At 46.5% G+C, this 24993-nt stretch overlaps 1 protein-coding gene across 20 annotated transcripts in view; it reads right to left on the reverse strand.

Moving 5' to 3' along the window:
* Positions 1 to 24993, reverse strand: part of HDAC4 (histone deacetylase 4) — a 222308-nt gene that overhangs the window by 167846 nt on the left and 29469 nt on the right. For 4 of the 20 annotated variants that reach the window (XM_046943381.1, XM_046943378.1, XM_046943388.1 and 1 more), the window contains one exon: positions 3736 to 10651. The exons of 15 other annotated variants lie outside the window; for them this stretch is intronic. In XM_046943381.1, coding sequence (XP_046799337.1) covers positions 3736 to 3802 — 67 coding nt within the window. In that variant the 5' untranslated portion in view covers positions 3803 to 10651. The remainder of the gene's footprint in view (positions 1 to 3735; positions 10652 to 24993) is intronic. One more of the 20 variants, XM_046943379.1, reaches the window with a different exon arrangement.

The following is a 24993-nucleotide window of genomic DNA, read 5'->3' on the forward strand; positions in this document are numbered from 1 at the left end:
GAAGCACAGCAGCACATCGCTGGAAAGGAAATTAAGAAGCTAATCTGACGCGCTGTTTCTCGGTATAAACACACAGGGTCCCACGTTGGCTTTAAGCACTCTGTCAAACACAGCCACCGGAGCTGAACAGCCTCGAGGCTCCAGGTATTACAAGCCACCAGAACAAGTGGTGCCTGAAAACCTTCTGGCAGCTCACACGTTTTCAGAGACCCCTCAGTAAGTACGGCTGCAGGTAATGAGGGGCTGTGGAAGAGCAGCACTGGAGCTAGCCACATCACCAGAGCTCCCACAACCTCTGAACTGGTGGCTTTAAATTCAGGGCCTACACTCACACGAAAGTCCCCCTTCTCTGCTTTTTAGTAAGCGATCTGATCGATTGCAAGATTTGTTAAGGTAGCACTGAGTTCCCACTTGCTATGAGCAGAACACTGAGCACCCATGCAGCCATGGCTGGATTTGCATCCCGTGACACCGCTGCCCAAGAACCTGGCAGGCTGCGCCTTCAGCTGTGCTCTCCAAACAACAGATTGCCTCTTGTTGTGCTGGCCAAGGGAAGAGAGGAAGGGATTTTCAGCAGGATGCTACCAGCAGCTGTCTGCGAGTGTCAGCAGCTGGAAGCCAAGGCGTGTTCTCTTAAAATAGAGGAGAGGGCAGCAGCAGCATGCCGCGTGAGGCAGGACAAGGTGACAGACAAGAACAAATCAGTGCTTTCCAATACAGTCCCTGCAGGACGTTTCTATAGCTCCTGGGGCCAGGACTTAAGGAAACATCAGTGTGACTAATATATTTAGGAAGTCCAGAAACTGAAGCTTGTGTTGTTTTTGGCTTAGTGCAGCGAATCAGCTTTAATGACGACCTGCAGTCAGCTCTAGAAATTTTCTTTCTTCTTCACTGACATCCATGACAAGAGTTTATTAGCGGGGCTAAAATTAAAAACAAAGCATTTTTCCCTGCTGTGGAGAACGCGTAAGCATCCATTGACATCTTGTAAAAGGAGACCAAAAAACACTATTTCAAAGCAATTCCATCACCCCTTTGTATGTCACTTCTCACTAATACTTCACACTGGAAGTTTTATGCTTTGCACATCCATGACTGTGGATTTTTCACTATCAGGATTAATTACTGTGGGAAATAACTGCCATAAGAGGAAGGATGTATTGCTTTATCACAAAAATTATGACTTATAGCTTAGGATAACAGCAAGAACACATTCAAAGCAATACTGTTGGGCCTCCCCGGTCTGAAACACAGCTTACACGTTACACCCCCAATGGCATTCCACATCAAGGTGGTTATTATCACACCATTTGTTTGCTCCTTTGTCCATGGCTTTTTAAAGACTTTTCAGAGGCTTGGTGATACCTTGGCCTCCCTCTGAGGAGCCAGAGCCTACTGAGGACCCCCAGCACCACAGCAGAGCAGCTGCTAAGCAATACAGAAATGACACGATGCAGTCTGAGATTATTCCTCCTGCATTTGAGTTAAAGGCTCGTACCAGAACTCGAAGGCTCACACCAGAACTGTGTAACATGGTTGAAGAACACCATGCCTTCCAACCCTCCCAGCACAGCCTTCCAGGCAGGACCAGCATCCCAGAACCCCTATCAGGACAGAGCTTCTATGCACACCACAGCAGGTTCCAAAAGCACCATTCACAACCCAAAACAGCTGGCAATCAGTAAACAGATTACGGCAACAAGTTGACAAGTGGGAAGAAGAGCTGTCCTGTTTATTTCAGAAAGGTTTCATTTCTAGCAGAGCTTTTCCTGTTTTTAAATACTGTACAGTAATAATCTACCTTCTTCTCTAAGGACCTCCCCCTTTTTCAATCTCAACTATTAAATAAAATAAAAAGACAGCAAACTACAGCCCATGGAGAGTAATGTGGTTGGAGGTTTTATTGATGCTTGTTTGGAATGACCTGGGTAGCTCTTACAGCTTCACTGCTTGTGAATAATGGAGACATTTGCAACCTGAAGTCGCTAAACAGTGTGCTACATAACTATGAGAAGTAGGCAGGTCTTTTTTAGGGTATTCACTCCTCGACTTCCCTGTATTAACGTTAGGAATTAGCAAGAGCACACTGAGCAAAAGGGCAGAATAAGGGGCATTCAGTGCCACGTGAGAACAGCAGATAAGGTGACGGATAGAAGAGACACCATGACAAAGGTCTGTGCTCAGACCTCAGGAAGAGTTTCACACCAATAGCTACAAACCACTAAATGCAAAGCAGAAGCATGCTGTTTGAGAAATGTAAAGCACGAGTGGTGTTGGAGTAAAACCTGCCACAGAATGTTCAATCTCTTCTCTCTGACACTAGAGAACCTTGACTTTAGATGGGAGAAATAATAAATATTGGCTGCAGAAAGGAAGCTTGTTTTCCCTACATCCCCAGACTCCTACTGGGAAGGGAAGAAGGCAGGCAGTCGAACCTGCAACACAGAAGGACCTCCCTGGACTTCCCAATCCAATGGAAACGCTCACCTAAGAGCTCCCCAAATCCCAATTACGGGAAATAAAACATTCCCCTTTACTGGAAGTGAGCGCAGGCAGAGGCCTTGACACGGCTGCCAGTGTCTTCAACTGGCTGTAAAAGCTCACAGTGCAACCGAGGAAAAAGAAAGCCCTGCTGTCTGTGTAATGAGTTACCAGGCTATGCAGAAAAATAGGATGAAGCAATAAGAAATCAGGGATGGCCATCAATGCCGTGGCTCAAGGCTGCAATACCTCGGCTCCTCTGTGCTCCACGTAGCTGGAACTCCTCGTACTGGTTTATTTTTTGCATGTCTGTCAACAAATTCATCTGATATAAGCTCATTAAGTGACTGCCATGTCTATATACGTCTCTGGATCTGATCTCAAGCATGCTTTTGACACGTGCAGCTTCAGTCATGCTAAGTTGCCAGCTCTGAATAATGCAGAACGGTAAGAGTTTTCCAGATGCACGAGGAACCAGCAGCTACAGGAATCCCCTGGGAGCTCTGGCTGATCAGTATTTGAGAAATTAAGATGATCTTTTTGGCAATTAGGGGAAGGAAAGGGAAGGTGGTATTTTTAAAAAGTGAACACAAGCAGCAAGACCTGTGCCACTGTGGGAACCACTCTCCCTTCGAGAAGCAGCTCCCAATCCATGCCGACGCTTGCAGAGCAGAGGCGGTCACTTGCGTTGCTTTCCGTGCAATGCTGCTGCTTGGCACTGCTGCTGTTTGCAGCCATGCACAGCTCAAGGTGCAGCAGCAGCAGCAAAGTGAATGACTTGTTTTCGCCATCACTGATCTATACAGCATGGATTACATAAACAGTTGTTTCTTGCTCATTCCCACTCCTCCAGCATCTCCCCTGATAGAAATGTGCTTGTCAATACAGCAGCTGCCATCAGGCAGCAGAGCTGTTAGCAGCTGCAAGGTCTGTGGCTTGGAACTCTAGGTGAGCTTTGTGAAGATGTGCAGAAATACAGCTGTGAGGCTGTCACAGGCAGCTGTATCCAGGAACAGGAGAGCAGTAATCCCTTCCCACACTGTTCTCCTGCAGTTTAAACAGAGCACAAAGCCAGTTTTCCCACTTTCAGTTGCTGGAAATCCCAGTTAGAGCACATCTGCACCAGTATTCTGGAATTTTTATAGCAAACTTCTATCTAGATTCCACTTTCCTGTGTGGAAAAGGGTAGTCCTACTTCTCTCAAAGCCATTACCTGTGTGTCAATAGAGTGTTATTTTCTGCATGTACCCTTACCTTTCTGCATCTCTGCGTGGAGGACACAGCTACAACGTGCCCTGGAAGCAGACACAGCGCAGTGCATACAAAGCTGCCAACCTCTCTCGTCTCGGTGCTGTAGGACTGGACCATCCCGCTCTGCAGGGCTGCCAACCACTCTGCCTCAACAGCACTGTGCAGAAGCAACCCCAAATGTCAGGAGAAGCGGTTCATTTGTTTAAGACAGCAAAAAATCCTCATTGGCAGCGAGAAGAGGAACCGCTGCCGGAGACAGTGTGCTGGTGACAGCTGGGAGCTCCAGGAATAGCCGTGCACGGGCAGAGATCAGTGGGTGAGGTGGTCAAAGGTACGTGACAAACAGCTCAGCGTGCCGAGGGCTCGTGTTCACTGCTGGAACACCTGCAGCTGACACCAGTACCCCAGTGAGGAGAAATGCCGAGAGATGTGCTTCCTTCTCTACCCCCTTGGAGGGGAACAAAACCTTTCTGCACCTATCTATCTCACCAGGCTTGACACGGAGCTCTCCACCACAGCTGCCCTCCTAGAAGGAGTTCCTGCTCCACAGTCTGGGGGCATCTCCTCTGGCACACACAGGCCTCAGCTGCTGCTGCTCCCCAGCGATGGTATCAGAGCAAACAAGGGCTAGAAACCTGCTCTAAACAGGCAGAGATGCAACAAGTTCACTGTTAAACACATGTGTGAGTGCCTTCTTTTATCTGGCATCAGCTAGTGCACATCTTGTGTCTTTTGAGTCGATCAGGCTAACAGAGCTCCACCAGAGAAAGACCCAACGGCTGCATTTTAACTTCATGGTGCAAGGAGAGTCCCCTGCATGCAGATTTCTTATTTCTCCATTTTAAAATTTAATTACAGCTTGAAGAAGAGAACGTGGTTAGCATATATTCAGAGCTCAGGGCAAACTCACTTTCATCCACAGATAGAAGCCACCAGGAAAAAAAAAGAAAATCTTTGTTTTCCCATCAGTGTTTTACCCAGCCTAATTTTGCTAGTTGTGCATTGCAAAATCAATGCTTACCTAAAGAGCAGCCTGTTAAGCAATATGCTCCATGGCTCTGTTGCAACCGAAGCCAAGCTGGACGATGCGCTCAGGAATACCCTTTGCCTGCTCCCCCCCTCAGGTTCTGCTTCACTCCACGACCAGGACAACTCCACTCCACTTTGCAGGACAGTAAGCACAGAGCACACCCATCACAGAGCAGAGGGGATCACAACAAACACAACCACTGGACATCAACTTTCAGCTCTGCTTTTAGCAGTTCGTTTCTCTACTTTCCAGACCAGGATTTCCAGTCTTCAACCAGGAGTATTCATTCTGTGCTAAGCACACACACAACTGCCTCTCCTGTGCCACCCTTTGCATAGCTTAGACCTTTCTTTCAGGGCCCACAAGTTTCTCATCAGAATGTTTGCTTTAAAACCCAGAGGATCTCAAGTGACCAGCCAGCAATAAACCAGCAGGCCTACTTAGAATCATAGAAAGGCCTGGGTTGAAAAAGACCACAATGATCATCGAGTTTCAACCCCCCTGCTATGTGCAGTCGCCAACCACCAGACCAGGCTGCCCAGAGCCACATTCAGCCTGGCCTTGAATGCCTCCAGGGATGGGCATCCACAACCTCCTTGGGCAACCTGTTCTCGAAGAACTTGTACTTGAAGAGAATTATCTGAACATCCATTGCTCCTTTTCATCTTTGCACGAAAAGAGCCATGTACCAACCAAAGACATTACCAGCACTTTCCTGCAGCCTCAGAGCCACTTGTCCCGTTGCAGCCCACATCTGCACAATAGATTGTCAGCAGGTACTTTACTACCCTTGACATTTAAAGAGAGAAAGTTCAAGTCAGCCTGCTGCCCTAGCTTGTAATATACAAAATATCTGTGTAAAGGAGAAGTTCTGTTGAACCAGTGCAATCCCTGCATACATCACCTTGGCAAAGAGCATGCAGAGACAAGGTGCTTGCTTCCCCATGGAAGATGCATACGCAGAGTTATGTATGCGCAGAGGTATGTGCAGATATTTAACAGCAGCAGAGTTCCCATTTTTCACAAAAGCCCCATTAGCCAACAATACTGCTTCAATACACGCAGACTGTTCTATTCCTCCTCCATGTATGCGCTTCCCTGAGCTCCCACTGCTCACGGAGAACAGCAGCAGGGAGGACAGCTTGCTCTGGCGTTGGAAGGCACTCTTCACATCCATCACAGTGAGGAGGTGCCTCCCCCGCTCCCTCCCCCACGTGCTGAAAGGTTCATTTATTCAGGAACCGACTACAGCGGTTCTCCAGCTTACCTGGGAAGGCTTCCCATTCACCACAGGCGAGTGGAGTTCTCAAGACATGAATGTCTGTTTTATGAACATCTGCACTCCATGAATGCTCCGAGTAAGATGTGTATAAATGCAGGGATTGTGCACATGGCAATGCATTATATCTCCAAGAAAAGAAACATTAGATGCAAGATGGCAGAAAAGCCGAAACCAGCACTGGTCAGAGATCTAGTCATGTTGTCTTCTAAGACTCAGGCACAGCCCTAGCTAGTCCCTTCCTTTGGCATCGCCACCCAGCTCTCTCCAATGCACTCTTTCAGCACAAATCAGAGAACACCCCACAAGGTAAAGCAGTCTCCAGCCAAAAGATGGAGGGTATGGGTACCATGGATCCCCAGCAGCCAGCCAGAACTCATGGTTCCAGCATCTTCAGCTTCCTTACTGTGAGTCTGCGTAGAAGACCCAAACCAACATCCCATGGACTACCTTACAACCTTTGTTGAGATTCAGTGGAAATCCAGATTTCTGGGGAGAAGGGAAAGAGGGAATGAAGGTAAATCCTCTCCCCAGAACAGCCAGCAAAGGTCAGCAGCTCTTCTGAGCTCTTTTTTTCCAGGGCGAGATCACAAAACTTCAGAAAACAGCAGCTGTCTTTGGGCTGATATGAAATGATCTGCTGGACTCTGTGCCATGCTTAAGATCACACAGCAAATGCAAAATGCATGGCCATAGCAGCAAGCCTATGGGTGAGGGCAGATTACAAAAAGTCACAGATATACAAGGGTCAGCAGTGGAGAAAATGGATGCTTCACTCAGGTTTCCTTCATTATTGTTCTGGTGTCAATGACAAATGAAAAGTCAATACAAAGATGCCAAGTGCATCTTCATAACCATCAAGCAACTCCAAGACTCACCACCACTGGTACCTGTTGCCACAGAACAGCTCAAATCCATAAGCAAAGGACACATATGCAAGCCCAATTAATGCCAACACCTTTTCATTATGCATATAGGAAAGTTTCTCCCATCTCCAGATGAAAATCCCAGTATTCAGGCCTGCAAGCCCTCATTCCCCACTGGGTGCGCTGGACAAAGCTGCATTGCTGAAGCAGCAATTCTGCAAAACAGCTGAAGACGTGCTTACAACATGTAATGGCTCTCTAGCTAAAAGTTCTGGGTTAAGTGTGTGGTAACGGTAAACTGAGCATGAGAACAGACTGTTTTAGTACCTGCAACTCAATCCTCTGCCACTGCCCGTTTGTTTCATCAGGTATGGTAATAGCAGAAGCTTTAACATCTCTAGCAGAAGCTGAAACTTTTCCGTAGATGCTGACCTAAGTAAAAGACCAGTATCGAGGGTGAAAAATATTCAAGTTGCAAGGTGAACTTTCTTCAGCTTGTTTGATCCAATTACTTACAGTGCGCCTGAAAACATAATTTTATTGTTGGATGTTTCAGTGTGTGAGTTTCCCTGTTGTTTAGGCCAAACAGGTTGTTTAAGAGCCATCTCAGAACCCCTCGTCCCCAGGAGCTTGCTCCTCAGCACAGTCCCAGTAGATTTCAGGCTCCACCTGGACATGAACCCATGCAGCATTTTGCTTAACTTGCCCTGGAACTTCAGCTGTGCTGTGTTCCACATGATTAAGAAATCATAAAACATCTTTGCAAGGCAGGAGCCTACCAGCAGTGCTGCATTTTCAGCTCAACACCGTGGGGTGGCTACTTTCTTACAGCCTTATGATTTTAAAGCATCTTTATTTAGAGACTGTAGGATGATGTCTTGCAGCTGTACAGTTGACCAGGTAAAGCATTTCAACATTTAAAGACTGTCAGGTTGATTTTATGAAGCAGCATCACTTTCACAGTAGCCTCAATATCTCTTCTCCATGAGCTACTTCTGCTTGCACGAGTGCATGCAGAAAAAAACAAACTGATAAGTAAAAAACCAAAGCAGGAACTGAGCTGAATTCCTCTTACTTCCAATGGCAAACTGCTGCAGTATTCACAGACCAATCCTTTATTCCATCTGAACTGCTATGCCAACCAACAGCAGCAGCCCTTTGCTTTCTGAATGACTGGAAAAAGAGATGGGGCTTTACTTCCATAGCAATGACATCTCAACGGTATCATCCTGAGCACTGCAGCACCTCATTCCAGAAAGGCCTAATTCCTGCTCTCAGCGCTGCTCCACGCCACTGCAGCTTACAGCCCACAGTCTGAGAGCCGTACCCAGCCCTGACTGGGATTTGCACAGTAAGGTGGAGGAGCAATCACTTTGTGCCCTTTGATTTCAGTTTCTTGAAACACATATACCATCCAGAACCGGCTTTAGGGAAACTCCATGCTCCAGCAATCTGATTTTACATGGAGTGCTTAAAGAAAACTCCTTAGCTATCTCTGCTGCTATCACAGCAGTGGGACGTGGGGCTGGGGGAACCATGAGCATTACTCTGAGAAGATGGAAGAGGCTCTGAGATGCTCCAGCACTTGAACACCCAAGTGATATGTGCCATACAAAGGGCTTCCCAATAATTCAAGCTAGAAATGAGAGCATATGACAGCAGCTATTCTAAAAGGTTGACACATACATTTTGGTGCTGTGCTCAAAACCACACTCATCTGACACCACTCCCAGCTTTTATGTGTATTTCATGTATTTTCTGTTGTTTGTAGCACATCCACTACCCACTTATTAATGACTGCATGTAGTTACGGCCAGTGCAGGCTCATGCCTTACTTTACGCCTCTCCAAGCCTGCAAGCTCAGCAGCACTTTACCAGCGTGCTTCTGCTCCCAGCTGGTGCCCTACGCCCAGCATCCTTGTGACAGCATCAACACGTGAAAAAATCATCCCGCTACCCCAATAGGAGAATCAAGCAGTAGGAGGGAAAGCCAAGCTGCATGAGCACTAAGGGCAAGGCCACCGTTTGAGCCGAGATGTTCCCCACTGTCCTCGCAACGGACAGAAATATTCCCACTTGTGTAAATACGGCCTCAGTCAACAGCACGGCAAATCCGTACACAGATAAATGTCACAGGCTGACGTCAGTACCAGAACAACCTAATCAAAGTACATTCGTGTATTTTTAAGCCCTGAAGTGTTTTTTTCTTTTTAAGCAAGCTAAACAAAAGAAGTCATTAAAACAAGTCTTCAGAAAACCTCTTAAAAAATTCTACGTAATGATAACACAGGGCTGAAGTCTTTAATTCTCTGTGGTACTGCAGACATAGAAGTGGAGCTGTACCCAGCCCTGAAACTAGCTGTTCCATCTGATGTGTCACTGCACTAGAAAGCAGAAGATAAGGATTTGGGACAGCGTTACACATCAGATTGGCACTCGCATTTGTATTGGAAATTTACCCAGACAGGTTAAAAATAACACAGCGAACATTTGCAGCCATTCTGAAGGTCGCTTTGCACAGAACTGCTGCTTTTATAGTACGAGCTCCTGGCTGCACGTGACCACCCATTGCTCGTATTTTGGAGCAGAGTGCTTTCTGGGGACAATCAGGTTCCCTTGGCTGAGAACGAAGGTCACAGAGTGTGGTCACAACCAACACAACAGAGCCGCAGCACAGAAATCAAGCCCAGCAGCCACTGGATTGACTTGTTTTCTTTTGAAAGTGCTCCTCCTCGCAAATCCCCACTAACTTATGCTGGAAAGCAAAAAGGTCATTTCTCTCTCGCAGCACTCTCAGGCCAGCACGGCCACAACACGTTTCTATGGTTTTAAGGTCACTCTTGCAGCGCCCGATTTCAGTAACACGAGTGGTGGTGCGGAGCAAGAAAAAGCATTAGCACAGATGAGGCAGGAGAGGTGTCCAGTCTTGTGCCCATGGCACCAGGCTCAGCAGAGGAGTATCATCCTGCCCAGCACGCAGTGCCCAGAGGCAGCACTTCAAATGGCCCCTCCATCCATCCGCCAGGATGCTCTCTTACTGGAGACAACAGGAAGCCACTGGTCGAAGAAGTGGAGAGAAAAGACTGCAAATTAATACTGTAATGTTGAACATAAATAATCAGATCAGATTCAAATTACAGGAGGAAATAGTTTTTTTCCTATCTTCATCCCACACAGTGCCCCTTCCTGATGCTCAGCACACTCCGTACGTGATACACTCAGTACAGGTTCAAAAGGATGAAGCTCCAGCATGCCTTTCTGTGCAGTACTGGAACTGAAGTGAAGCTACATCACAGTTCCTCTGCCCCCTCACTCCTTAGCAAGCCAGGCACAGCATTCATCACCAAGGCTCACTGATTGCTGCTTCACATGGTACCAGTCTCACCTTCCAAAGATCATTTGCCACCACCCAGCAACATGCAGAGCGCCAGCCTTCTGCCCAGAAACAAAGCCCATCTTGCATCTGGTTTTGCAGAATTGGGAAGACTCCACTCTTCTGTTCCTAAGGGCAGCTCATTCACAAGCACCAGTAACTTCTCTGCACATGAGCTTACACCCCACGTTACTGGAATGGGCAGAACTCGGTATGAGCAGAGGTTTCAGCAGTAATCACATGTAATGATCTCCTTTCCAGGTGTTCTTGTCCACTTTCCATCTTGTCCTTGAGAGAAGTGGTGAGGATTGGATGCTATTTGTAGAGACTGGCAGTGAGAGTTCACACTGATCTCATATCCTTCTGCTTTGCTGTGTTTAAAAAGAAGAAACTTGCTGTTTAAAAGAAGCAAGAATCTTTAATTCACTGCCAGCACTTCCCTCGGCTGGAACAAGCAACTGATTTAAGAGTCTCTTAAAGTTATCTGTGGAACACAGATAAATGAAGATAGAAGCTTCATGAAAGATTTCTGACTTATTATTCATTACAGAGAGACAGAAAATAAAGGCCTGCTTGCATTGAAGGTACGCTAAGCGGCAGCCACCCAGTAAAAAGCTGTCAATACAAAATAAAAAGGGTTTTATTCGCAGGGACATGAAAGCTTCATCCATAACAAACTCCACAGCTGTCGGTGGAACAGAGCACTGAGAGGAACCATAAATCAGCAGCGTCAATCCCAGCCTGCAGAAAGCAGCCAGAACACCCAATGCACACACGAGATCTGCACTTCCAGCCTCCACCTCCAACCTCCCCATACACCAACTCCAGCAGCAGAGCAGGGCTGTCGTCCCCCGAGCTTAACCAGGCAGAGCAATAGAGCAGGGAAGAGAATAAACCTTCAGCAACAACAGCAACAAGGAGGTTAAAAAACAAGAGGTGAAAACAGATGAACTCAATTGAGCTCACACTCTTTGAGATCTTACGTATGCCTCAACATGCAAAGATGCATATGAAGATAGGTGCCAAGGGATCGCCTTATTCAATGCAAGACAGCAGAGACAAACCTCCCGGATAAACCACGGGAGGAAGAATCCATCTCTCCAAAAGCAAGGATCAATGATGATCTATTTTCCCTTTTATCCCCCTGGTCACACGGTGAACTTGAGGCAACGTGCCAACCGCAGCTCCCATCTGCTCCCCTCCTAGATGTCTCCTCAGCTCAAGTATCCATGGCAAGGTTGGCACCAAATCTGTTTGGGCAGGATTTTCTTACAAAGCTTAATCAGCCATGATAGATAAAGCAGCTTCATTCCGAATGCTAAATTTAGGGCAAGCCTGCAAGTTGACCATACAACCTACACAGCTGGACACAGAGCTGGTGTCCTTGGACTGCGCAGTTCCACCCAGCTTGTTTTGAGTTAGAAATACCCCAGCCAGCAGAGCTGGAGCAGCACACAGACCTTAATTACATGAAAGAACATCAGTGCAGAATAACAAAGTCTTTAAGCAAGAACCACGCAGAGAGCTCTCAAGTCCCCTGCAGCACTTTCCCGGTCCCCCAACAAATAAAACTCCACATTCAGGGGGGAAAGCATACCGAGCACATTTACTGTAATACCGGCGGATGAAAAATTGTAATTGCTCTGCCTTGACATCTGGTTTCTGTTTTGCTGCCATTATATCAGATTACATAACAAACAGATGATGCACTCGATGCGCCGAGTTCTTCTGCAAGTCTTGTGTGGATTTGGTGTTTACATTCTTGCTCACAAAAATGTCAGCGACAGTGCACACACACACAGCCATGTCTGAAGCAGGCAGAGGCACCGAAGGCAAAGGGAAGTTTCCAAAGGCAAAAAGTGAGGAATATTTGGGGAGGAGGGACGGGTGTTTAAATCCATACAGAAAAGATCCCGTTTCACAATTCAGTTCAGAAAGGTGAATCTGCATATAAGAGCCTTCACAGCTGTGCAGGTGAACGTTTATACGAATAAGCCGCGAGGAACACACAAGTTTACACCCAGGTAATTTGCTTACATAACTATTTCACAAGTTTAATGATGCAAATGAATTCTACTTTGCCCCATCGTGTTACTATTATCTACCGAAAAGCAACTTTGCACCACGTGCATCACCTCCTTCTCTTATTTTTGGTCTGTAGAGCTTTAGAGATGGATAAATAGATAGATAGAGCATGTGTGTACAAAGCTATCTACTAACATATACATGCAGGGTATTTTTTCCCCTAACTGGTGCCTGTAAGTAATTTCTGCTGTCATGGTGATTCATCGTCTTAAGGGCATACAGTAAATACACAACCTTCAAAATCAGACATGTACTTGCTGACCTTAGGCACATGGCAAACCTTCTTCTGAGTCAACAGCACATCCTTCCTCTGCATCACTTCAGGCAGCCATGCAGCAGCTGTTCTGCAGCTGATTCAGCTGAATGCGGGTGATTTTCACATGCCAGTGATGTTTCAGCCTTACTTCACGACACAAAACATGCAGTGTGCTGCATCAGAAGAGATGAGATTTCTTCCCAGAACGTGCCTGCACGTGCTTCCTTTGCCAGCACCAAAAGATGCAACAGAACACTTGCATTCTAGTGCACTGCATTTCAGACACAGGACATGATAATGGAATTGCAGAGTTAGTTACATACACTACCACCTCTAACGCTTCCAAATCATGCACTCAAATGTGATTTTATTCCTCAGCCCCACAGTTATAGAAGCATAGAATGCTTTGGTTTGGAAGGGACCTTTAGGATCATGCAGTTCCAACCCCCCTGCTATAGACAGGGACACCTCCCTCTGGACCAGTTGCTCACAGCCCCATCCAGCCCGACACCGAACGCCTCCAGGGAGAGGGCGCCCACAACCTCCCTGGGCAATCTGTTCAGCGTCTCACCAACCTCACAGCAAAGGTAGAATGAATTGTCCCCTCAAACACAACGCACAGGAATGAAAACCCCTTGGGCTGCAGCGTTCTGTAGCTCGCGCTGACCCACAGGGACTGGCAGCCTGTGCCCCCCTGCAGGATGCTCAGGTTTTCTCTGGAGCAATCCTGACTCATTCACAAATCCCACATTCACAGAAAATCACATTCACTACGTATTCTCCACAGTCACAACGTGCAGCAAGTGACACCAACTGCAAATCACCTCCAGCCTTTGCGCTCAACAAAATTCAACCATTTCACCTTTTTTTAAGGTGCATTTTTCACATGTGTTCACACCATTTGCAGGCAGAGCATTTGGGCCATCAAAAGCTAATGGCAAGAATTGCTTTGTGTTTCACTTAGGTTCCCTGTTCTGCGTCCTAAGCAGGACATGGAATGAGAGATACTGTCAGCCTGCCAACGTACCAACAAGCTGTATGATGGGACTGGCAGCTTCACTGAAGGCCAACTCCAGCTGGGACATCATGATTTTGGCTAGGATACGTCTGCCAGGGCTCCCTGCTGATGGGACCTCTCAGAGTAGGAGGCTCGTGCCATTTAAGTCAGAGCCAACTATGAAAATAAGAAAAGCACTCACAGATACCAACCTGATCTTTTCCGATTTTCAAAGGTCAAGTAATTGGCTTTTCCCCTCATCTTATTCTTGCACAAATCTGCGCATGTTTACATCATGTGGTGTGCAGATGCCACCAGAAATGCTGGAAGTATTAGTCACGGCAGGAAAACACACACATACTCCCTAAGACTGCAGTTGCTAAGAAGTCTATTCCTTAGGTACTACAGGTACCTGCTGCTGGCACTGGGAAATGTAGCAGTAAAAAAGGATATTTTGCAGGTGAAAGAAACACTTCTGGCCATGTCTTGACAGGTCCATCATTAAGCACCAAGCAATTAATTAACAGTACTAATTTTACAACAAGACAAGCAAATTCTATGTCAGGGTCACACTGCATGCCTGAAACAATTGAGCTGCAATAGCTTTACTACAGATAGAAGCAATTACGGCAGTTGGCTGCGTAGCCCAAGATCAGCCTGCCTGCTCAGTAGTCAGGCAGCATCCGTAATTGGGGTAAAAACATTTTATTGGGACAACCAAAAAAAAAAAAAAGGATCAACCAGTTCTCACCACAGCGTGCCAGTGAGGAGAGCTGCATCTGTGCCAGCCATTTTTTGACTGCGAAGCCCAGAACAGATGCAGCTTTTGCTGCTGTGCAGCATTCACACTCAACACTCTGAGGGGAAGTTGTTGGACTGCACGAGGGTGACCATCTGATAGCCAAAGGAGAGCCAGCTTTACAGTGCAGGGGGATGAACCCACAGCACTCCTCCTCCAGGGAAACCCCCATGGAACACACGAACTCACAGTGCAGCACCTGAAGTCCATCCCCATGGGATGCTTCCAGCTGGGGAAGGAGCTCAAAGCAGCAGATCCTTCCTTAAGCACCTCCTCAGCTGAGAAGGGGAAAGCTGCCAGCTAAGGGATCCTCCCCAAAAACTCAGCACGCGGCCATCTCTGTACCAAGAGCCCCAGCAGGCTGAGAACAGAGCAGAGAGCTGCACAGGGAGAGTGCATGCATGAAATGAAAGCTGTCTCCTTCATCGTGTTTTGATTTAGAGTGGGGAAAAGGGCTGCGTGGCTGCGGCACTCTCGGAGGCCAGCACAAAAACAGTGTTTCTTCAGCGCTGAGATTTTAAGCACTTATTCATTCCTCCTTGTCATCCGTAAGCAAACTACTCCTCCATTCATTACAGACTGGCAGAATGCAAAGGCGTAGCGCACAAGTCTTTGCTTTTACTATTATAAATGATGCTATTTTTGCCCGTAAGCCTCCAGCATCACAAATCACACATCCTTCACACACATCACCCCAGCTCCCTCTGCTCGGCTATTGTCTCCTGGAGCTGTGGGTGTTTTCCTCCCATCGCTCTACCTGGGGGGAGTTGCGGCAGTCTGCACACAGCTGCATGCTCATCCATAGGGCAGTGTAATTAACCAAGGGCTCCTGCAGCCCACCAAGCACCGCTGCTTCGGGGCTACTGTCCAGTCTGTGCTTTCCCCCTTCATGTCACCTCCTAGCAGAGAAGACCGCAGTGCCACCACCATTCACCGTCAGACACATGAAGCCTCGGCACACGCTGCATTTTCTGCCCTCTCATCTGTTCCCACCAGCAGTAAGTTTTCAGTTCTGCTCAAATGCCAGACAAAACATCTTCAAGCTGCCAGCGTGCTCTCTGCTGGCACAGCCAAGGGCACTCTGCAAAGGTCAGCAGTTTGAAAAATCTGTGCAGCGTATCAGAAAGCCTTCTGAGCGTGCGATGCTTGGAATGAGAGACTGATCCATAATTAGATGTTTCAGGGTTTGTTATCCTGGAAAGAGGTCTGCAGTGGCATTTCATGAGTCCAAGACCGGGAAAAAAAAAAAAAAAAAAACCCACACGGCAGTTTGTTTTCTCAGCATCTAAAAAAGGATTAAGCTGAAACCAAAACACGGAGACCAGCACTGATGTACACAGCAGGCTCTCACCAGCAGGGCTGCCTGCTTTACAGCCTCGCAGCTCTCGTACCCCTGAACATATCGGAGCCATGAGCTGGGTGAGGCAGGAGCCCCACGTCACTCATTCTCTTACTAAGGGAGGAGAAGCAGCTGGCAGCAGGGCCCTCCCTGAGCAAGTCCAGCAGGCTGCTAGCTTCCATTTGGCAGAAACAGCCCAGGCAGGATGGGTACTCTTCCTTGCAGCATCCCTGCGTGCAGGGCTACCTTCCACTCAGTTACTCAGCAGAATTAATATCTCCGAAGTGGCAGAGCGATAAATAAGGGCTATCTGAGCTGATAAATCACTTACAATTTACCAATATAAAGAACATTTTAACGGACCAGGATGCTAACAACAACTAACAAGCGTAACAAAAGCAGTCAAGCTAGTAGACACGAAGAAAATGCATGGAGGAACACAGAAAAATACAGTGAAAAAGTAAATGCTGAGCATTATGCCTCCTTTAAAATAAAAGCCTGTTACAATCCTGCAGACAACAATTTATAAACACTACACGTGCCTTTTTTTGTGTGAAATACTTCCTCTTTAAGCTGTTTGAAAAACAGACTGTACCGTTCAAAAGAAACAGGCTCACATTCCATTTGCTTCTTGTAAGAGAAAAAAGCTTCTAGCACAGCAAGAGTTACCTTGCAGCACAACTGCATCTTACCCTTGCTACAGCCACCTATGCACATGCGTCTCCATCTACTACACATGCAACTTCTGCATAAAAACATGCACTTTCAGTAAAGATCTGCAGCCTTTGGACAGTCAGCACTCACGGTGAAGCACCGTAGCCACGTTCCTCTGGTTCACCTGCTCCTGGCTGCTGAAGGGTGCTGCAGTCTTCACAGGACAGCAAGGCGGATGGGGACTGTCTGTGAATGAAAGCAGCCACGCTAGCTTTGGCACCAACACACAGAGCCAGTTCCTTGCTAACCAGCTGGTATGCAGTGGCTGCGCTGTGAATGTATCCAGTTTCAACTTGCTTATCCAACCTGCCTTACCAAGACTGACACTTGTCTAGATGACATCTGGCTGGACAAAATCAAAAATCGACTAAAATGCTGCTAGAAGCATCTTGCTACACACTCTATGCGTGGGGATTCCATCGCAGGAGGTATCTGTGCTCCAAGAATGAGCACCAGTGCAGCTAGTGCTGCAGCAGCCACTCGGGAGAGCAGCAACATGTGAGATGTCATCTCTTGGGCGTTTAGGCATGAATGAAGTCAGAGAGAAAACTCAGGACGTGATAACCAGCTCTAGGTGCATTCCCTATTCCAAAGGTGATGCAAAAAGCAGTCTTCTTCAGAGAGGGAAACAACTGCTCCATCTCCCTACCTGACTAACTCTCACATTCAACTCCAGCTCTTCTGTGATCAGTTTCCAAGGGAAAAAAGAAAAAGACAAAGCACACCTAGAAAGCACACACAGCTTTACTCAGCAGCTAGGAAGTCTGTGCTCTCTTCATTATGAACTGCCCAGCATCATTTACAATGCTCACAACACCATGCTGATGCTCAGTTCACTTCCAGGCATAGCAGACACCTGAAACAGGGAAGGTGAGCAGGTGCTTGATGAGCCAGGTCAAGCATCACGCTCCCACGCCTTCCTCATCACATTGACAAGCACAGCCTGCAGCCAAATGCAGCCCTAAAGAACAGACCTCGCCAGTCCAGGATGGAGGAGCCAGAGACAAGTGACCAGACCACAGCACGAAGCATGCCAGCTAACAGGAGCTGATCTGTACCCACTGGAAATCATACAGTCATTCCAGTTGGAAAAGACCTCTCAGATCCCCAAGTCCAACCCCAACCCACCCCACCATGCCCACGTCCCTCAGTGCCACATCCCCACAGATACAGAACACCTCCAGTGATGGTGACCCCACCACTCCCTGGACAGCTGTGCCACTGCAGCACTGCTCTTTCTAGGAAGAACTTGTTCCTAATATCCAACCTGAAGCTGGTATTTTAACCAAAAATAAGGCCACGCACACACACACACACACAATCCTTGGCAAGTTAAGGATTTAGCAACCAAAGTAGAGTTAAGATAGACACACACACACACAAATATATGCACACATGAATACACATAACCCTCCATTCCTGAGCCAACTCAAAACAGCCTTGTTGCTGTCTAACAGCATCATACACTCCTGAGCAGCCACTTTCTACCAAGATCCTCCAATTCAGGCTCACTAGGAGAACAACACGGAAGCATAACCAACACCTAGCTGACTCTACAACAAGGGAATGGCAAGCACACACCATCTGCACATCAATACAGGTAAGGACAAGCTGTTGCAAAGCCAGCCCCAGCACCCCAACACCCACAGGCTCATCCTGCTGTACTGTCACTGTGTGGCTTAGAATCATAGAACAGCTTGGGTTGGAAGGGACCTCAAGGATCATGAAGCTCCAACCCCAATGCCAGGCAGGGCCACCAGCCTCCACATTTAGTACCAGACCAGGCTGCCCAGGGCCCCATCCAACCTGGCCTTGAACACCTCCAGGGACGGAGCATCCACAACCTCTTTAGGCAGCTGTTCTAGTACCTCACCACTGTCTTGGTAAAGAACTTTTCACTGATATCCAACCTAAATCTTCCCTCCCTCAACTTAAAACCATTTCTCCTTGACCTGCTATTATCTACCCTTGTAAAGAGTTGACTCCCCTCCTGTTTGTAGGCTCCCTTTAGGTACTAGAAGGCTGCAATGAGATCACCCTGCTTCTCTGGCACCACGAGGCACATCTCAGGTGTAGAAACATAATGACACCATATCCAAAAAATATCACTTCCATTCTCAAAGCTCAAGGCGTAACAGGAAAAAGGGGAAAACCGCTCTTTGCACAGATTATGCATTAAACTTGACCAAAACACATAAGCATCCTTGTGAACGTCAGCTTAGAGCTAAAGAGGTGAGGGAGAAGGGAAAGAGGAGACATCTACCCCGAAACTTGGCACATCTCATACTAAAAAAATACAGGGCTTGTCAAATCCCTGCTTTGGGCTGAGAACAAGCCACACTCCCTTTTCTCTCAAGGAAAGTGAACTCTAAGTGGACAGCTTGCTCATCAAACAGACATGGGATATCACTGCAAGTATTCACAAACAGAGCTCACACCGAGGCCTGCCCTTTCAGGCTGATGCATGCCTGCAGCACACTGACATGTGCATCAGGATCAACAGCTTGTTGTTTTAAAAGGACAGAAACAGCTGCTCAGAAAGTTCAATAGCAAACTGCTTGCTGGCAGCCGGTTTCTCCAGATTGGTGAAATAACATCCACAGCTTTGGTGCAGGAGTGGCATTTCTAAGAACTTCCCTCCACCCCCTCCACCAGCAGGTTTTGTTTTTATTTAGATACAGATCCAGAGAATGAGGGGGAAAATAAATACATCAAACTTTAAGAACATTCTTGATATTTCTCTGCCATTTGTGTCATCAAGTCTGCACAGATATGTTGGTCTCCTGGGTACAAAACCTACCGGTAGGGCGGCTTCAAGCCATTGGTAAGTGATCCCAGCAGAAGGAAGAAGCTTCCAGAAAGATGGCAAAATACCTCACTCAGAGGGGGAAAAAAAAAAAAGGCTTTGCATTGCTTTTTTCCAACAGAAAAGCAACCAGAAAAGGAGCACTAGTTTTACCATTCGGTTGTACTTAAAACAAGCAGATAAACAAGACAAGAAAACAATGGCAGTGTCCGGAGTACTTGAAATATGCTGTCATCCTTGCGGTAAGATCCCAATCTTTGTGCTCCCAGCTAATAAACAAACACAGCCTTGACAATTCCTGAAAATTAAGCTCTACCTCGTCTTTAAAAGCTGCAAAGTTCTTCACCAGGTTTCCTCCCATCCATTTCCTGAAGCGCTCAGCACCTGATGTGCACACTGAGAGCTGTTCAAGCAAATGGCCTTGCAGAAAGTTTATCTCACCTGATTGCTAGAACCCTCTGAAGATTAAGTAACTGTTACCCAGTTACTTTGAGCAATTATCCCCAGAACATCCCATTCTTCTGCATAATAGCATCCACATTCTCCCTGACAAAAGCAAACAGTGCACACACATTTTGCTGGTAACTAACACTTTCTTGGTGAGATAGTTTTAATACTATATATCTAATATAAACTACAACTTTAGCAACTAAAGAAAAAAAGAAGAGCAGAGAAGGGAGAGGGGCCCTGCTTGTAGCCTGGCATGCAGCAGCTCTGCTCTCCCAGCAGGAACGTACATCCCCGCAGCACTTCTGGACCTGACCACTCTGCAGCTGCAGTGTTAGCAACCTCTGGCCTACTTTCAGGCACATTAGAGTCCAACTGTATTTACGCTGACAGAGACAAGCAAAGGTTGTGACGACTTATTGACGCAAGAGTTATTTGGTGCTCTGTGCCAAAAATTAATCAGTGGAGGAGAAGGAACTCTCTTTAAGCACCCAGCTAGAAAGTGATTTGGTGAACTGCTTACAAAACAAGCTGAGGTCTTGCATGACAAACACCGAGAGAAGTCAGGACACAGTAGCTCCAGTTTAAGACAGGATCCAGTGACCAGAGGGAAACGTGCATGCTCTTGTTGCGTAAAAAAAAGTAGTTTGTATTGCTGAAGGATCAAAACTGGTGCTAAGTTTGTTTAGATCACATCACAAATACATTCTGGGTGACAATTATTAAAGTATACTGACCCTGCAAGGCCGCGGCTGGTCCTACCTGCTGCAACTCTGGGTGCTAAGAAAGAAAACAAAGACAGATCCATTTCAAACAGCTACTGCACAAAGACAGATTTTAAAGGAAAAAAAAGTCAGAATCCTGAAGGCAGACTCAAGGAGGAGCATCACCCCTACCTGCCAAGAAGCCTTCACGATAAACCTGTCAGGAGCTACCAGCCTGCAGAACAGGCCTTCCACCTGCTGGAAAGAAGAAACATCTAATGCTAATCAGATCCTTGCTGTCAGCAGGGAACAGATTTCCTAAGCCCTCCTCCTCTGTTTGTTAAGCTGTAAGGACTGCGTGCCTTCTCCCAGCAAAGGCTGCATGAGATCAAGGACACCTTGCTCAGAATAAAGTGCTTTCTCCCGAAGTGACAAGTCAAAGAGTCACAACTTGGATGGACTACAAGAGCCTGGTCTGTATGTGCCAGGCTTTCTACTGTTCTGGGTTGTTTTTTGACCAGCAAAGAGAAGGACTATCAGCTTGGTCTAGTTCAGGCTTTTATCTCTCTCCACAAGAGCAGCTCAGGCATTTTATAGAACAGCAACATGCTGCTGTTTGGGGAAAAGTTTTAAAATAAGATACTTCTTTTTATATCCACTGTAAAATGAAGGTTACAGGTAAAGAAGGGAAAGTAGTCTGTTAAACTAGAAAGCACAAGTTTTAAACACAGAAACAGAATAAAAACCCATCTCAATGGATCATCTTTATGCTTTTCTAGCTTAAGTGCATCTTAACATTACCAAGCTGTAAGGTTTTTCTGCTTGAAAAACTTTCAATTGATCAAAATAATGGAACCGACTTTGAAGAAGTTCAGTAATAATAAATCCACAGCCCCCTCTTTGCTCAGCAAGTAAGGCAACCAAGTGCGGCTGCACCCGCGGCAGGCTGGGCAGCACCCAAGCTGGCTAGCTGGATGTTGCAGTGACTACATCCACAAATAACTGCATTGATCCTGGTCTATCGACCAGAAGGTGAAACCTGAGAGCAGAGAGTCATTACACAGTAGTTCATGGCCAGCAACGCCTTCAAAAAATTTAAAACAACAAGCAATCAACACACAACTCAGTGAGTGAAGTGCCCGCAGAGGCACTGTGCCCCACAGCCCCCAGACCCTGTTAGCTCACAAAACCCAATGGAGTTACACGTCCCAGAAGGCTGCTGCTGGAGTCAAGATGGGTACCTGAAGCCAAGGCTAGCGGGTCAAAGCGCATTGGCTACACCTCACTCCTATTACAATTTTCCCTGTAAAGCTATTTATGTGGTTTGGCAACATAACAGCTACAAACAGAATGAGTACATAGATTCTTGAATAGTGAAAGGGTCAGGATTGATTTTTTTTTTCTTTTTTAAAATGATTTCTTTGAATTCATCTGTCATTCCTCCAACATCCTGATCCCAGCCCTACCACAGAGTGCAGCTGCAGCACAGCCAGATTTTCCACAAGTTCTCTCCACTGCAAACAACTGCATCTTGCCCATGCTTAGAAGTACCTAGGAAAGGAGTAGGTGGCACTGGCAAAATCCTACTTGCTCACACATCCACATGCCACCACTCCACTCCTCATTCAACAAAAAGGTGCAGAACCCCAGAAGCATCAATTTTTGGCCATACAACCTCTGAAGCAGTGCACGCTCACCATTCACCGTGAAGGGATTCAGCATGGCACTCCTCACACGTGAAGGCCCAACTGTGCTATTCCCTGCAAGTGCCAAAGCAGCCTCCGAAAAGTAACTGAACAGATGACAGAAGCAGAAGACTGAGAAATTGAAACTTACCACTCCCAGTCCCCACTTCAAAGAAGATCCCAAGCAGTGTATTAAGGCTGCTCATAGAACCATAGAATGGCTTGGGTTGGAAGGGACCTCAAGGATCACCACATTCCAACCCCCCTGCCACAGGCAGGGCCACCAACCTCCATATCTAACAGCAGGCCAGGCTGCTCAGGGCCCCATCCAACCTGGCCTTGAACACCTCCAGGGACAGAGCATCCACAGACTCTCTATGCAGCCCATTCTCCTCTGCCAGGTCCTCACAAGTAGAGGTGATCAGGATTCTCGTCTCCTCAGACTTGTGGACCAACCCTGCATGCTCATCCCTGTAGAATGCACAGGGACCCCAGAATTCAGGCTCATAGGACTGTTCTGATGTGGCTGTTACAAAGGTAAACAGGCCACATGCAAACACAAGAAAGCTTCAGCCTTGTCTTCAGGTTCCCTGTCAAAGCCAGTGCTGCTGGGTCATCGGGAAGACTGTTGATGCCATGTTCACCACAGGGCAAAGAACCCCACATGTGCTTCTGGTAACACCCAAAAAATGAGTGCCACCAGTAGCATGTTCAGGCTTAGCTGCTCCAGGGACACTGGCAGAGAGGCAGGCAGTGCAAGGCCTTCCCAGGCAGGAGGCCATGCTGTGCCACCCCTTCACAAAGGCAATGGCAGCCAAGCTGGCCTCTACTCCTTCCTGCACTTCAGCACCACCCTGGGGCTCAGAAATAGCTTAGCAGTAGCCTATAAAGACAGGCTTAACAGCCAAACTTATCCACCTGATTGCATTAACTAACTAACATTCCCAATTACTGTCCTCATACATGGATTCTCATTGTGGGCTGCAGAGGCACATGTGACAAGTCAGAGACCATGGCTGTGGTATGAGGTTCATAAACAGCAACATTTGCCTTCCAGTTCATTTTAAAGCATGTAAGAGCACTACAGGTGAAGCATCTGATTTCCCCAGCAACTGGCAGAACAACAGTTATTTGGTTAGTTATAAAACAACCTTTTTTTTTTTTTTTAAACAGATCCCCGATATGCTAAACTTTAGCTTTCTTGGAGGAATAATTAATTGCATATACCATTTCTCATTGACTATGATGCTACAGATATTAGCAGAGATTCACTTGCCTGTTCTCTTCTTGCACAGTCACTGCAGCCATAGCCCCTGCCCAGCCAGTACACACATGGGCAAAGAGAAGAGCAAACCAACTACTGAAGTTCAAGGAAAAAAAATTAGAAAATTAAAAAACCACAAACAGAAGAGACATCAGAAGCTTTTCTAGTGACATAGCCGAATAGATATGAGCAGAGGGTACAGAGATACTCATGAAATACTGCAGCCCAGGATGAAAGAGAAACTTGTCAAGCCTTTAGTGAAGAAAAGGAAAATCAGCTCATCCACAAATCAGGCTATAAAGGCAGTTTCTGTAGATACACGAGATACAAAACAACAAGAAGAAATCCTAAAAACTTCAGTAAAAGAAGCATTGGTGCAATTTTTTCTCCATCCTTCTCCCTCCCAACCAATATAAAAACCTTCCGAAAGAAATCAAAAAACCTCAAAGCTTTTGACCAAGAGCTCCCACAAAACAACTTCTTTCTTTTCAAGCGGAGGCAAACAATGCCTACCAAAGCCCAGATAATCAGATGGCCAAACTCCTACTCTTAAAGGAGGAGAAATGCTACGTATGGCTGACATCCATCTGAGAGTAAGTGGATTTTCTGCCTCTGCTCTTGAATCAGTCAGAGTTAGAGGAATGACTGAAGCACTCCTTCGAGATCAGCACTGTCCTAATTAATCTGACCACAGCAAAGCAAACAAGCCTCATCAATGGAAGAGCCTGGCACTTAAGAAGGCAAGCTGAATAATTTAAAATAAATACTGGGAATATACTCCTTACAGCCTAGTAACAAATTTAACTTGGGGGAAGCGTACATGAGAAGATACAGGTCAAACTAAACTTGACCAGAGGCAAATACCAAAAATGCGGTAAGAATATGGAAAAAGGTCTTTTTACTCTCCTAGTAAGATACAAGGGCCCAAGGACTATCTTAAACATTATCATCTGACTTCAAAAGTGCAACCTTTTTTCCTACCCTTTTCCTATCCCACATCTCATCAAAATAATCCGGTTATCTCGCTCTCACCGTAAGTACCTGCTTCTCATCTTTATACTGCAGGATACATCACAGGCTAAAAAAACTACTTTAGAATTCTTCAAAAGCCTGCTTTAAAGTGCAAGAACTGCATTTAAAGAAAAAATAGAAGCAAGAGGAACGTACTTAGCAGGGACACTGACCTAGAAGGAACTTCAACTTGAACCTCAAGTTGAAGCACAGAACAATTTTTCTCTTTTGAGGGTACAATAAAAACCTTATACAGAAAGTCTCCGCTATTTGATGCTCCAGAAAGTAAAAACTTCACAGGTTCCATAGGAGCAGTCTTAACTTGCATTGTCCTCACAATGATACTGTGTCTGTTAGAGGAAATCCAGGATGTGCTCAGCTTACACACCTGTGAGAATCTGAACACAGGTGGAATATGCATTCAGTCACACAATGAAGAAAGTAAACACGCAGCCACAGTCTTGCAAAGGTGTTTAGCTCTTTTTTGCATAGGCTGGTATCACCTACCTGAAAGGAACCATCTCTGCCGATCAAGCACGCGTTGTTTGGACCACAGAACTCCTCGTAAGCTCCAAGAGAACTCATATCGCTGTCCCCGTCAGCTCC

This window comes from Gallus gallus, chromosome 7 (assembly GCF_016699485.2).
Source record: "Gallus gallus isolate bGalGal1 chromosome 7, bGalGal1.mat.broiler.GRCg7b, whole genome shotgun sequence".
NCBI lineage: Eukaryota > Metazoa > Chordata > Aves > Galliformes > Phasianidae > Gallus > Gallus gallus.